This window comes from Cavia porcellus, unplaced genomic scaffold (assembly GCF_034190915.1).
Source record: "Cavia porcellus strain 051 isolate PalLab524CR breed Dunkin Hartley unplaced genomic scaffold, mCavPor4.1 scaffold_1, whole genome shotgun sequence".
Taxonomy (NCBI): Eukaryota; Metazoa; Chordata; class Mammalia; order Rodentia; family Caviidae; genus Cavia; species Cavia porcellus.
Window position 1 is genome coordinate 194,669,447 of NW_026947484.1, and position 12,660 is coordinate 194,682,106.

Here is a 12,660-nt window from a genome sequence, read left to right on the forward strand (position 1 = left end):
GCCCCAGAAAAGGGGAGGGGAAGAGAGAGGCGATATATATATATATATATATGTATATATATATATATATATATTGATATTGATATTTCATGGGTCTCTGAACCCCAAGGAACCATACATGACTCTGATTCAGATGATGAGATTCTGGACCTCACGTCTTAAAAGGATAAGCCTTTAGAGGATCTTAGGAGGACAGTAATGTTTGTTTTGAAACAGGATCTCACCACACAGTGGCTTTGGATTCATTACATATTTTAGGCTGGCCTTGTACAGGAGTACACCAACATGCCTAGCTGAAAATGCTCCTTTGTGGAACATTCCTTTAGTTTGTGAGGAAACCCAGTAAGTCATATAGGATACTCCTTAGGGGGAGATCAACGTGGTAAATGAAAGCCCCACAACCCCCAACTTATTCTGAGCTCAGAGGTCCCAGCCAGCTTTACTACTAGGCATGTGAGTGAGGCTATTTTGGAACTTCGATTGGTGCCACTGCCCCAGTTGACATGACATGAGGCACAACTGCCCAGTCAATGACACAACTGTAAGAAATTCTTCTAAGGCACCACATTTTGGGGTGGTGTGTTAACTGCAACAGATCTGAAATAAATGTCTGTCACATGCCAGGCACGATTCTATGCCCTTCCTTCCATTCCTCCACAAGCGTGGAGCAGAATTGCAAACTGAGTGGTGCAGAAGAGGGTGCTGTGTGAGGGCAGAGGAAAGGCCACTAAGCAGTCAGAGCTAAGCTGCAGGGGGAGCAGAGACCTGGTGCCTCTAGGTAGAAGAGCACTGGACGGGCCAACTGCCAAACCCAGACCCTGGTTTCAGCCTAGGTAGCCCTGCACCACCTCCAGATGTCTCAGTTGATGGAATTAACCTTTCACTTGACAAGACTGACAGTGGCAAGAACTAGAGACAGTGGGGAAGAAGGTTTCTGGGTCTCTCTCTTTCTTTAATACCAATTCAGCTTTGGAAGCTGGACAATGTTGTCCTGAAGGTTTGTGGATCTTTATCAAGCAAGAGATTAATGGATTCTAGGTATCTCTGAGTCAGGCTGGTAAGGCTGCTAAGTAGATCCTGATAAACTCAGTCTTCCTGAGGAACAGAGAATTAGCAAGTGTTGCTTCTTTTCCTTAATTTCTGACCACAGAGGATCCTGCAACAGGTCTGTGACCCTAACCTTCCCGTAATCTTGTCTCCTGGCCATCATTTGTACCAAGAAGATATTTCTCCATTTTCCCCTTCCCTTATTTTTCAGATGGGACCAATCTGCCTCATTCTTGGTCACCACAGGAATTCTGGTCAGACAGAATTTTCCTACAGACATAAACTATTATATTGGATTCAGCTTTACCTTTACCAATTCCTTGAAAAGCAAACAAAAAAAAAAAAAAAAAGAAAGAAAAACAACAACAAAGACCCTCTTAGTGGTTTTGTATATTAAAATAACTTAGCAATAATTTCTCCCCTTCCTCTAGCAAGATGATCATGGGACCGGTGATGGAGTTCAGAGGTAGAAAATTTGGCTAACAAGTGTGAATCCTCAGGCTCAATTCTGAGTACCATTAAAAAAAAAAAAAAAAAAAAAACACCGACCAAACAACCCCCCAAAACATATGTATTTATTTACAAACTATTTTAACAAATATTTATTAGCGTCAACTATGTCCCAGGCTCATTTCCAGGCACTGAGGATGTAGTACTGTGCAAGACAGAAAGTTCCTACCCTACATAGCTGGTCTTCTAACAAGAGAGGTAAGACAACAGATATAATGTGAGATAGTGACACCTGCATTGAGAAAAATAAAAACAAGTGAGTTCACACAGAGACTATTCTACCTAGGTTCTTTTTTTAAAAATTTTATTTAAGGAGAAAAAGAAAAGAAAGCATAAAAAGCGTACAAGTTATACAGAATTTCAGAAAAAAATAAACAGTAGGAAGTCACTAGTTAATGGATTACATATTGTCATCTTACAAATATTTGTTCAAGTTATAAAATTAAAGCATATAAAGTGGACATTCAAACAGTGAGACTGCAAGCAGTTCTGTTCAATGATCCAACAAAACTCAGTAAAATCATTGTCTATCTTATACACTTAAATATACATGCAGTTACATCCTTTAGAGCACTTTCTTTTCCTCTCTTTTGTACAATGACTATTACACATTTTGGGTTTTATTACTCCCACAGTTCTTATTACTTTTTTTGGAAGAGAGTAAAACCAAACCTGACATAACAGAACAGAGTCGGTCAAATCAAAAGGGTGGACATAATAGATAATGTAAAAACATAATACAAGGTGATCAACAATGGTTACCATAATGCCTCCTGCTATCTCAAATAGAATTGCCTATATCATCAGTTATAATAAAATTGAACAAAACAGTAAAGAACAAAACCAACAAAACCAAAATATTGAGACATTACAGGATTTCAAAAGTATGTAATAGTCAATCAGAATGGGCATCATAATGAATCCCACAATCTTCACAGCTGTTGCCTAAACTTTCGAACCTGGTACTATCAAGCAAAACAGAATAGAGGAACATCAGTCAAAAAAGATAGTGAGAGCAATACAGGGATTCAAATCAAGTCAATAGAAAATCAAAGTGGGTTACTATAATATATCCTGCTATTTTTTTATTTATTTTTCCCTTAATTAAAAGGATAAAAATAAAAAAGTAAATAATAAAATGGAGATTGAGATAAGAGGGCATAACAACAAAACAGTGCAGATCAAAACATAACCATTTAAGCAAAATAGTGTTTCACCACAAGATAATCCCGACATAAAAGTAGTTACTATATTGTCTCTTTCCTTGAAATGTTTGAGTATAACTTTGTATACTATAGCATCAAATATATCAAAACAATGTAAAACCATTTAAGAGAATGACAGTATTACAGGGTATTTAGAATCAACTAACAGAAAATGAACAATAGTTTCTGTATAATCTCATTGTCTATAAATGTTTTTGTTTATACTATCACATATAATAACATCCAATAAGATACAACATGTTAAGACCTATGGAGGCAGAAGAACAAAAGTTTGATGGGACTTCAAAACAAGATGATACTAAATCAGCATTACCTATTATGACGTCATTTTCTCCAAAATAGCTGTTCCTATCATCCAATCTTCTCTGCCTCCTTTCTGTTGAGCTCTTTTTCTGTCATTAGTTGTCAGTTTGTCTTCTTCATTTTGCTTTCTGCTCCATTCATTGTGGCCTCTCTGCCACTATTTCTGGATTCTTCGAATTTTTCTTTTTTAGAATATCCTGCAGTATTCTCTGTAGAGTTGAATTGGTGGTTGCAAATTCCCCTAGTTCCTCTTTATCCTGGAAGCACCTTGTTTTTCCACTAATTTCCAGGGATAGTTGTGCGGGATATATCAATCTTGGCTGGAGGTTATTATCTTTCAAAGCTAGAATTATTTCCCCCCACGCTCTTCATGATTTGATGGTTTGTGCCGAGAAGTCTGCTGTAATTCTGATGGGTGTTCCCTTGTAAGTGATCTGTTTCTTGTCTCTGACAGCTTTTAATATTCTGTTCTTATATTGGATTTCTGGAATTTTGATTATTATATGCCTGGGTGTTGTTCTGTTTGGGTTGTAGGTGGCTGGGGTCCTGCATGCTTCATACATCTGAGTATCTTTACCTTTTGCTAAATTAGGAAAATTCTCCCGGATTATTTCTGCGAGTAGCTTTTGTAGTTCATTTGTTTGTGTCCCTACCTGTTCTTTTATGTTCTTAATTCTTAAGTTATAGATTCTCTTATTATCTTCTAGCCTTTGTATTATTGCTGTTTGTTTCTTTGTTATTTTTAAGAAGTTTTTCATTTCATGCTCCCATATTACAAATCTGCCTTCCAGTTCAGATAATCTATCCTTAGTTTCTTTCAAGCTGTTATGCCAGTTTTTGATAGAGTTTTTAAGTTTCCTGGTAATCTCTTTGAACCTGCTTCACGTATTCTATGTTTTCTCTATTTTCTCCATCAAACAATTCTCCCCTCTTTTTCTGTTCTTCCATTCCACCATCTGTTTTTTCTTGGGTGTGCTTAGCATTTCTCTAACTATTCTGCTTATGTCTTGCTTCAGGTCATTAATAACTTCATTCCTGAACTTGTCTTTGAGGCTCTGGAGATAGCACTTTATGTCTATTGGTGCTGTGTCTGCTATTGCCTGTTTCTCAGGATTGGGGGCCGAGAAGCCTTTCTTGTTGCTCCCTCTTCCCATATTCTTTGTTTCTTATATATGCAAGCGTATATAGGAGGCCCAGCTTCCTTCCCTGTCAGCCACAGTCTGATTGAATTGCATCGGCTAGGTGTTCCCACCCACTGCAGCACACCAAGGAGATACCGACCAGGCAGCCTATGCGGGGCCTGCCCCTCCAGGTCAACCTACCGATGGCTTCACCACTAAGGTGCACCTCTAGGGGCTGGGACCTGGGTTGGGCTAGCCTACTGGGTCTCAGCCAGCAGCGTCACATAGGCTAGCCACTGCTCACCAATCCCGCTTGGGAGGAGGTATTTGACTGAAGTCATTATAGCGCCCTGTCCGGCAAGTCTGCCTGGTCCCAGAATGTCCTCTGTTGGAGCCTCTAGACCGTGGAAGAGTCCCAGTTTTTTCCCTCATTCACTGCACGTAGATGGCATGGCTCCCCGCCCATACTGCTCTCAACTCCATTCACTGATTCCCGTTCTCAGAGCTTTCACGTGTCTCTCTCCCTGCTGAGCCGATTCAGATGCAGTAGCAGCGGCAGGAAACCCGAATCGCGGCTTCCAATGGCTCGGGCTCCAGGTTCCACGCTGAGGCTTTATCTGTTCCTGTTATAGCACCAGGATTGCATTCCCAGTTGGTTTCTCTCAGCCCAGTTTGTTCTTGGGTCAGCAGCGTATATCTCCTCTTGCTTAGGATTCCTCACTCTGCACCATTCCTGGATTCTAAGCTGGGTCTCTCAGAGAGCCTCTGTAGCTGCTGCTATCTGTCTGCCATGTTCTCCCGGAAGTCCCCTACCTAGGGTCTTTTGAGAAGGTCTCTCTCTTTGCGCTGCTGGTGATAGAATGTAGGAGCTATCACTGAGCCACCTAGCACTTTTAAATTTTTAAATTTTCATACAGTTTCTTACCCAGGGTAGGCTTGAACTTGAGATCCTCTTGCCTCAGCCTCTCAGAGTGCTAGGATTACAAGTGTTTATCAACATGCCTGGCAGAGTCTTTCTTATAAGGTGTCATTTGAAGAATCTGAATGAAATGTGGGGAAGAGTGTTTCAAGATAAGTGAATAGTAAGTAGTTTTAAGGTTCCTGAGCCAGGAAGAAGACTAGGGAAGTGGCACAAGATAGGTGGGAAACATGGTGACCAACTAAGACGCAACCATATAATCCAGGCCAAGATGGCAGTGGCTTGGTTCATAATGATTATAGTGGAATTAACAAGAAGTGAATTTGGGGAGGGTGCTGGGGATTGAACCTAGGGCCTTGTACATGCCAGGTAACTACTCTACAATTCTGGTATTTCGAAGGTAGTACTGACAAGATTGTTAAAGGGCAGAAAATAGAATTTAAGAAGAAGAGGTACATCCAGGATACCTTTCAGGTTTTGGTCCTGGTGAACTAGAAGGGCAATGGCCTCACTCCCTGAATGAGGTAAGGCGGAGGGCAGTGTAGGGATTTAGGTTGTTGGGGACAGGATGCGCTGAATGTGAATCACTGGTATCTAAGTGTGGAGGTCAAAGAGGGGCTCGAGGTAGGAAACAAACCTGAGCCCTCAGCCCACAGCCTAGGTATAAGGGATACCTAGGCAGTGAGAGTAGACAGAAAGAGCGCAAGGCACACGGCCTGGGGCCTTCTCCAACAACTGGGGAGGACTGGTGAACTTCTAAAAGGAAGTGGAAGAGTACCAATAAAAGGAGAAAGATCTGGAAGAGCTGCTATTCAGAAAGACAAACGAAGACTGAAGGTTCCCTATGATGACAACCAAGTGTCCCTCCTCAGCCCGTTTGCTCTGTGGAGACAGTAACAATGCCTTTTTCAGGACGCATACTGGCATACAGCAAACCCAAAATACAGTAGGTAGGCCACGTGGTGCACACCTGTCATCCTAGCACCTGGGAGGCTAAGGTAGGGGGATCGCTATGAGTTCAAGACCCGCTTGGTTACAAAGTGCGTTCAAGGCCAGGCTGCACGGAGCTAGGCCGGCCTCAGCGATTCCCTGGTGGGCCAACACGCGGATCCTGAGAGGTGAGAAGTGGCAGCTCCGTCCACCTTCCTCATCGCAGGCTTCTCCTTGGGTCAGCGGGACCTAGTCAGGCAGGAGCGGGGATTTCCAACGGCCCACGGAGCAGCTCCCCCCACGCGGTCCCAGCCCTAGCGGGCGTGGAAGCTCGTTTCCTGGGCAACCCTTCTCCACTGCGAGGCTCACCCCGACCGCCAAAGCCGCTGGCCGGACGAGGCTGGACGGGGCAGCCGCCATCCCCAGGTCGGGTCCTCCAGGCTCTCCGCCTCTTCCCGCCCGCGCAGCCCCGCACCCCGGCGCAGATATCCCCCAGGAAGTGGCGAGCCTCTCGGGGCAGCCGGGCGAAGCAGGAGGCGCGTCTCCGCGAGGACCTAAGTCCCGCAAAGCCTCGCAAAGAGCACAGCGCCTGACAGGCGAGCCGGCGGACTCAGGGCTGAAGTCCAACCTGAGGCTGCAGGGCAGCGCGGCCCCACCCCCTGGCAGGCCCCGCCCCGCCAAGCCCCGCCCCGCCAAAGCCCCGCCCCGCCGGTGACTCCGCCCCGCCCGCGGCGCCCTCCTCGGCCCCGGTCCGGCAGCCCCGGCTCCGCGCGCCCCCGCCCTCCGCGCCGCCGTGGCCCCTCGCGCCTGGCTGGCTGCCCGCGGGCGGGCCGCCCTGCCGCCTGCAGCCCACCTCCCTCTTAAAGCCGCGGCGGGAAGATGAGGTTGCGAGAGCCGCTCCTGGGCGGCAGCGCCGCGATGCCCGGCGCCTCCCTGCAGCGGGCCTGCCGCCTGCTCGTGGCCGTGTGCGCGCTGCACCTCGGCGTCACCCTGCTCTACTACCTGGCCGGCCGCGACCTGGGCCGCCTGCCGCGGCTGATCGGGGTGCCCACGCCGGTGCAGCAGGGCAGCTCGAGCGCCGCGGCCAGCGGGCAGCCGCCCGGGGAGCCCCAGCCCAGGGAGCCCCAGCCCGGGGGCGCCCGGCCGCCGCCGCCGCCGCGCGTCTCCGCGCAGCCTCGCCCAGGGCGCGACCCCGGCCCGGGCGCGGATTCCGAGCCCGGCCCCGCGAGCAACTTGACTTCGGTCCGGGTGGCCCCCGCCACCGCGCTGCCGCTGCCCGCCTGCCCCGAGGAGTCTCCGCGGCTTGGTAAGGACTCCGCCTGCGCCTTGCGAGGACGGGCTTCCCCGCGCTTCTCGGCAACGATGGCCCGGGCGTCCCCCAGCCGCCCGCACGGCTGCAGCTCCTTGTTCCGGGTCACAGTGCCGAATCCCAGAGAGGCCCGCGCTGGTGCACCGGAGGGGCTGGGTGGTGTCGTCTTGGAGGCTGGAGCCCCGACCCCAAGGGAAGCTGTCTGGTCACCTCTGGCCATAGGAACCAGAGAAGGCCGGGGAGACCTCCCTGCTCTGGGCCAGGAAGTTTTGGAGTTTGGGGCTGCTTAGGAGCAGTCTTGCCATGTGAACTCTAGAAGGAAACTTAAGCAGAGAGAGCCACTGTTAAAGAGTCCCGAGAGGGGACCAGAGTTGACCTATCCAAGTCTGTCTTCTCACGTGCGTTAACTTTTTCTAAAGCCTCTGGGCAAGGGCCTTCACTTCTCGCTAAACCTCCGTTTCTTTTCTGGTAAATGGAGGTAATAAATTGTGTCTATTAGAGGACTGTTTTCAAGAGTAAACGAAACAATGTAAAAAGGGTTTAATTAACGAGGGTAAACTCGCAGTTGTTACTGTTGTGTTCATTTCCTCCTCTGTGTAGATAGATCCCTGCCCCTCACCCCCAGCTTCCTCCTGTAGGTTCCCCAAACCCCAGTGAGTGGGGCCCTCTCAGGGGCAGCTGAGTCGTGTACCCTGGGGGCTGGAGGGCTAAAATGTAACCAGTCAGCCTGGCCTTGCCTCCTCCCTGCACTGCCAGCCCAGATGATCCAGCCCAGCCTTTAGCCTGTTTCAACATAGGCAGGAAGCTGGGGAGGTGGGTTTACATTCCTAGGTCAGGAGGCTGAGTCCTGCCGGGACCTCTCCTTGACCTGTAGCAGGCAGCCACAGGTTGCTTCCCGGGTTGAAGACAGGTGGCTGCTCATTTCTGATGCCAGATTTTAAAGAATGTTGTTCTGGGTGAGGGGCCCTGGCAAGCTGGCAGGCAGACAGGCAGGCATGCTGCCAACTGCTCTGTCACGTTCCGGAGAGCCCTGGCAGAGCCAGCCTTTCTACATGCTCTTGCTCAACTTCTGCAATACTTCAGTGTTTTCGTATCAGATTCGGAGAGACCTCCTGGAATAGGTCTGACGGTGAAGTGTAGTAAAGAGGGGGCCTTTGCTTGAAGGCAGAAAATTGAAATCTTTTGGACTTGATAGTTAATCTGGGAAGCAGAGTGGTCTGCTATATCTTTGCTGCGGTGCTAAATGTCTTGACTTGTTCTAGTTTTTTAAAGCGTTTTTTCGTCATGTGTCAAGTGGACACATACCTTACAGAATTATTTTTAGGACTGAGATTGTGAACATTAAATACATGGCACCTACGTAGTAGCACTCAGTACTTGACAGCTAAAACTAATGTAGTAATATGGTTTGTCAAAGACCTTAAAGTTCCATTTTGTCAGGCTCTCCTGAAAATCGCCCTGAGCAGTAGAGAGGGTGGAGAAAGAATTCCCAGAACATAAAGAGACTAAGTTTCTTGCTTTTGTTTTTGATCATTGCTTAGGCATGTGCAGAAAGAAAAATTAATGCATAAATTAAAGTGCCCCAGAATTTATTAGATTGTTGTTTGGGGTGTAGGGTCTTTTTGATGAAGTCTGACAGTGGTGACAGTAGTTCTGCTGTGTTTTATAACATGGTGTGCTAGTGACCAACCTACTATCAGTTTGTGGTATTGCTAAATCAATCCTGAAATAGTCTGCTGGGAAGGACTTCTTGAGCAGTACATTTTAGAGGGTGTGTAGAGAGGTCCGAGACCTTCTCTGGTTTTGCTGCTTTCATGTGACTTACATGAAACTGTGAAATTTAAGGCTGCTGCCGAGATGGCAACCCGAGAAAGGTAGAAAGAAGTCTTTGCTTCATTTTAGTTGAGCCTGTAGGTTTGAGTGATTGGGTGCAACTCTTAGAGTGGAGGTTCCTGGCCAGAAGGGGTCTTGAGAAAGCTGAAAGTCTGCCTGGGAGTGTGTGGGCTGGGAGTTGAACCCATCTGTTCAACTGGGCAGGTGTCAGCCAAAGCCTGTGTGGGGTGGTTTTGAGGTTGATGGGAGAAAGCATCCTTGGGGTTTAGAATTGTGGCTTTTTCACTACTTGTAGTTCCTTTCCCCAGCCTCGCTCTACTTTCTGGTGTCCAGAGGTCTGGGCCAGATGCTTTGCTTTGATCCCTCTTAGCTCAAAGCTGGTGAGTTTAAGGTTGTAAGACACCATACTGGGTTACTGATGGGGCACTGTTTGATTTGTCCATGGGTTGTGGAAGCATTGGAAGAGATTTCCAAAAGGTTGGGTTAGAATTCCTCTCTGTGTATACCAGCTGTGTGATTCAGGGCAGGTGTGGCAGGTGGTAACGCTTAGTGTGAGGCCCCCTGGAGTATGTGCTAAGAGGAGGAAGTAGGGCTTTTTCTTCAAGGAGTTCCGCCCAGGTGGTGTGGGTCTCCTTATAACAGCTGCTCCTGTCTTAGGTTTGCAGGAGTCCATGCAGGCTCTACTCTACTGACCCTGGCAGTGAGGCCTCCTTTGTGGCCACCTGGGTATTTGCCTGAGATGGGAGGAGTAGCAGCCTTGTAATTCTTTTCCCGGAATGTTTATCTCTGCTCAGATTTGGCGGCAGCTCAACATGATTTGACTGGCTGTGGTACAGGCAGTCTGAAGAGAGGTGGAGTGGGGGAGGTGGGCAGCACATCAGACTGGACTGGAGGAAGGCAGGGCTGTCTGGGGGCTTAGCTGGCACATGGTAGTTGAGTGCAGTTCCTTCAAGTGGGTAGGGAGTTAGTCCTGAACTGCTTTAGCCCCAGAGGCCCCTTCTTACCTGGCGTGCTTTGAGGAAACAGCCCTCATTTGTTCAGGAAATAAGAGACTTATCCAAAGGTGAGTACCTGGGCCAGCATACAGCAAGGATAGGTGGCCAGGGCTCCAGGAGTTCGCTTGTTTGTAAGTCAGTTTCTCTGGCTCTACTGTGGTTTACGCTGATGGAAGACAAAGCACTCGTTAGGTCTCTGCTGAGTTTGTTCTGTCGGTACGTTGTCCACTATTCCCATTTGTACACACATGGACACAAACAGGCTGCATAGGCAAAGTATATTTTGAAGCTTGGGAAAGGACTCTTTCTTGCCTACTCAGTTTGGGGTAAATCTTAAGAGTCTTATCACCTTCCAACTTGGGGTGGAATCTCATCCTGGGTGTTGGAGGAAACAGATATTCACCTGTTTAAGTCTTGAAGATTTGAGTTTAGACAACCAGTCATTTTTATCAGTTTTTTTTCCTGTTGCTTTTTTTTGGGGGGGGGGGAGGTGACAATTTGTTGATATACACAGAGCTATTCTTTGTTTACCAGACTGAGATTCAGAAATGCCCTCAGGCTTGGTTAGTTTTCTCTTGTTGCTGACACAGAATACTCAACCCTCAAGACTGAAGGAGGAAAGGTATATTTAGCACATAGTTTACAGAGGTTTCAGTACATAATCAACTGACTCCAAGGCAGAGTGTGGCCTGAGGGCAACATTCATGGTGCCAGAAGATAGCAAAAACAGCAAGAGCAAAAAGGAGCGAGAGAGCAAGCCTCTTTCTCTCCTCTATGCTGTATGCAGATTACCCACCCAAGGCTGGATGTAGCACTCATACCTGTCTTCCTGGCACTGGACCATGAATCAATCACAAATTCTAGAAGCGCGTCTTCATGTCTGCATGGAGCTTTGGGGAAGACACCTAAATACAAACAGTAACATTCCACCCTGGGCCTCCTAAAGACTCACACACATTTCTTTATGCAAAAGATGTTTTAGTCCATCTCTAAGAGTTGCCAGAGTCCTAACAGTTTCAGCATTGCTAAAAAGTCCGAGTCTCAAGTCGCCTCCAAGAACTAAGGCAAACTCTTACCTGTGAGCCCCTATACCTGAAAAATTGAACACTTCCAACATTCAATGGCACAAGATAAACATTACCATTCCAAAAGCTACAAACAGGGATACAGAGGACTGAGATCCAAGCAAGTGCAAAATCCAGCATGTACAGTGTCCAGCGCAACCTGTGGCAGATTGTGAGCTTCGAAAGGCTTGGGTGACTCCACCCCTATAGCACTGCATGCAACTGTAGCTCCCACAGTTGTCTCTTGGGCTTATTCTGCTTCCTCTTTGCAAGTTTCCTTAGATGATCCATATTTCTGATTTTTCCAAACTTCTAGGGTCTCCACTGCACCTTTGGCTTCACCCTTACTTACATCTTAAGACATTGCCCTCTTGAGGGTGCACTGCCTGGCCTCTCAGGCCGTCTTCTGAAATCTGAGTGGAAGCCCCTTTAACCTCAGAATGCTCGTATTGTACCTGTACCTAAAACCAGCACCATGTAGATGATATCAAGGTCTGCTGCCAGCTGGTGCAGGAGCCAGACTAGCTTCTCTTGGTTGTAAGGCCTGTGTGCCTGGATTGCTGAGCACTCCAGATTCACTTCTGAGAAATAAGTTTTCTAGGCCACTGCTATTGTGGAACATGGTGCTCTGCAGCTTTCTCCTCAAAACAGTCTTTCACTTTTGTAGTTTTGAGGCTGCAAAGGGTGGAGTCCTGTTGCTTCTTGTGACACCCCGAGGCTATCTTTCCTATTTTTCCTCTGTTGCTTCTCAGCAATCAAGATCTCCTCAGCTCTACCTTTGCAGTCAGTAGCTTTTATTTTGGACAGACTCAACATTTTAAATCATTCTACTGGGCTCTTTGCTCTTGGTTCTCAATATAAATCTGGCTAAGGGGCCAGGAATTTAGCTCAGCGGCATAAGCACCTGCCTTGCAAGAGCGAGGTCATGAGTGTGATCTCCGTTACTGGGAATAAAAAAATAAATAAATCTATTTGGCTAAAAGCCTCCAACAATAGCCATGCCACCACCATGACATTAGACTGCCTTGAAATTTCTTCTGCCAGATTAGTTAGTTCTCTGCCTTTAATTTAGTCTCAGGCAAAATCTCCAGACATCAGCAAAATGCAGACAAGCTTTCTGCCAAGCCATAATACATCATCTGGAGTCCCAACAGCAAATACTCCTTCCTAGCAGAAACTTCCTAAGTCTGGCCTTTACTGGCAGCATTTTTATCAGCCTTCTGGTCTTTGAAGCTCTGACTAGGATCTCTCGAACAGAACAGCCTAACGAATTCCAGCTCTACTCTTTCAGGCAACATCTTTGAACCTTTATAAACTTTTCCCACAAACCATTCCCAAACATTCTTGAACCACGTGGTCAGGGGTAGTAGTCACAACAATGACCCCACTTCTTTGATACCAAA

General features: G+C 47.2%; 1 protein-coding gene across 1 annotated transcript in view; it reads left to right on the top strand.

The window, feature by feature from the left end:
• Positions 1 to 6,792: 6,792 nt before the first annotated feature.
• The window catches only part of B4galt1 (beta-1,4-galactosyltransferase 1), a 50,066-nt gene continuing 44,198 nt past the window's right edge, over positions 6,793 to 12,660 (top strand). The window contains exon 1 of the mRNA XM_063226640.1: positions 6,793 to 7,362. Within this exon, the coding sequence (XP_063082710.1) occupies positions 6,936 to 7,362 (427 nt within the window). The 5' untranslated portion in view covers positions 6,793 to 6,935. The remainder of the gene's footprint in view (positions 7,363 to 12,660) is intronic.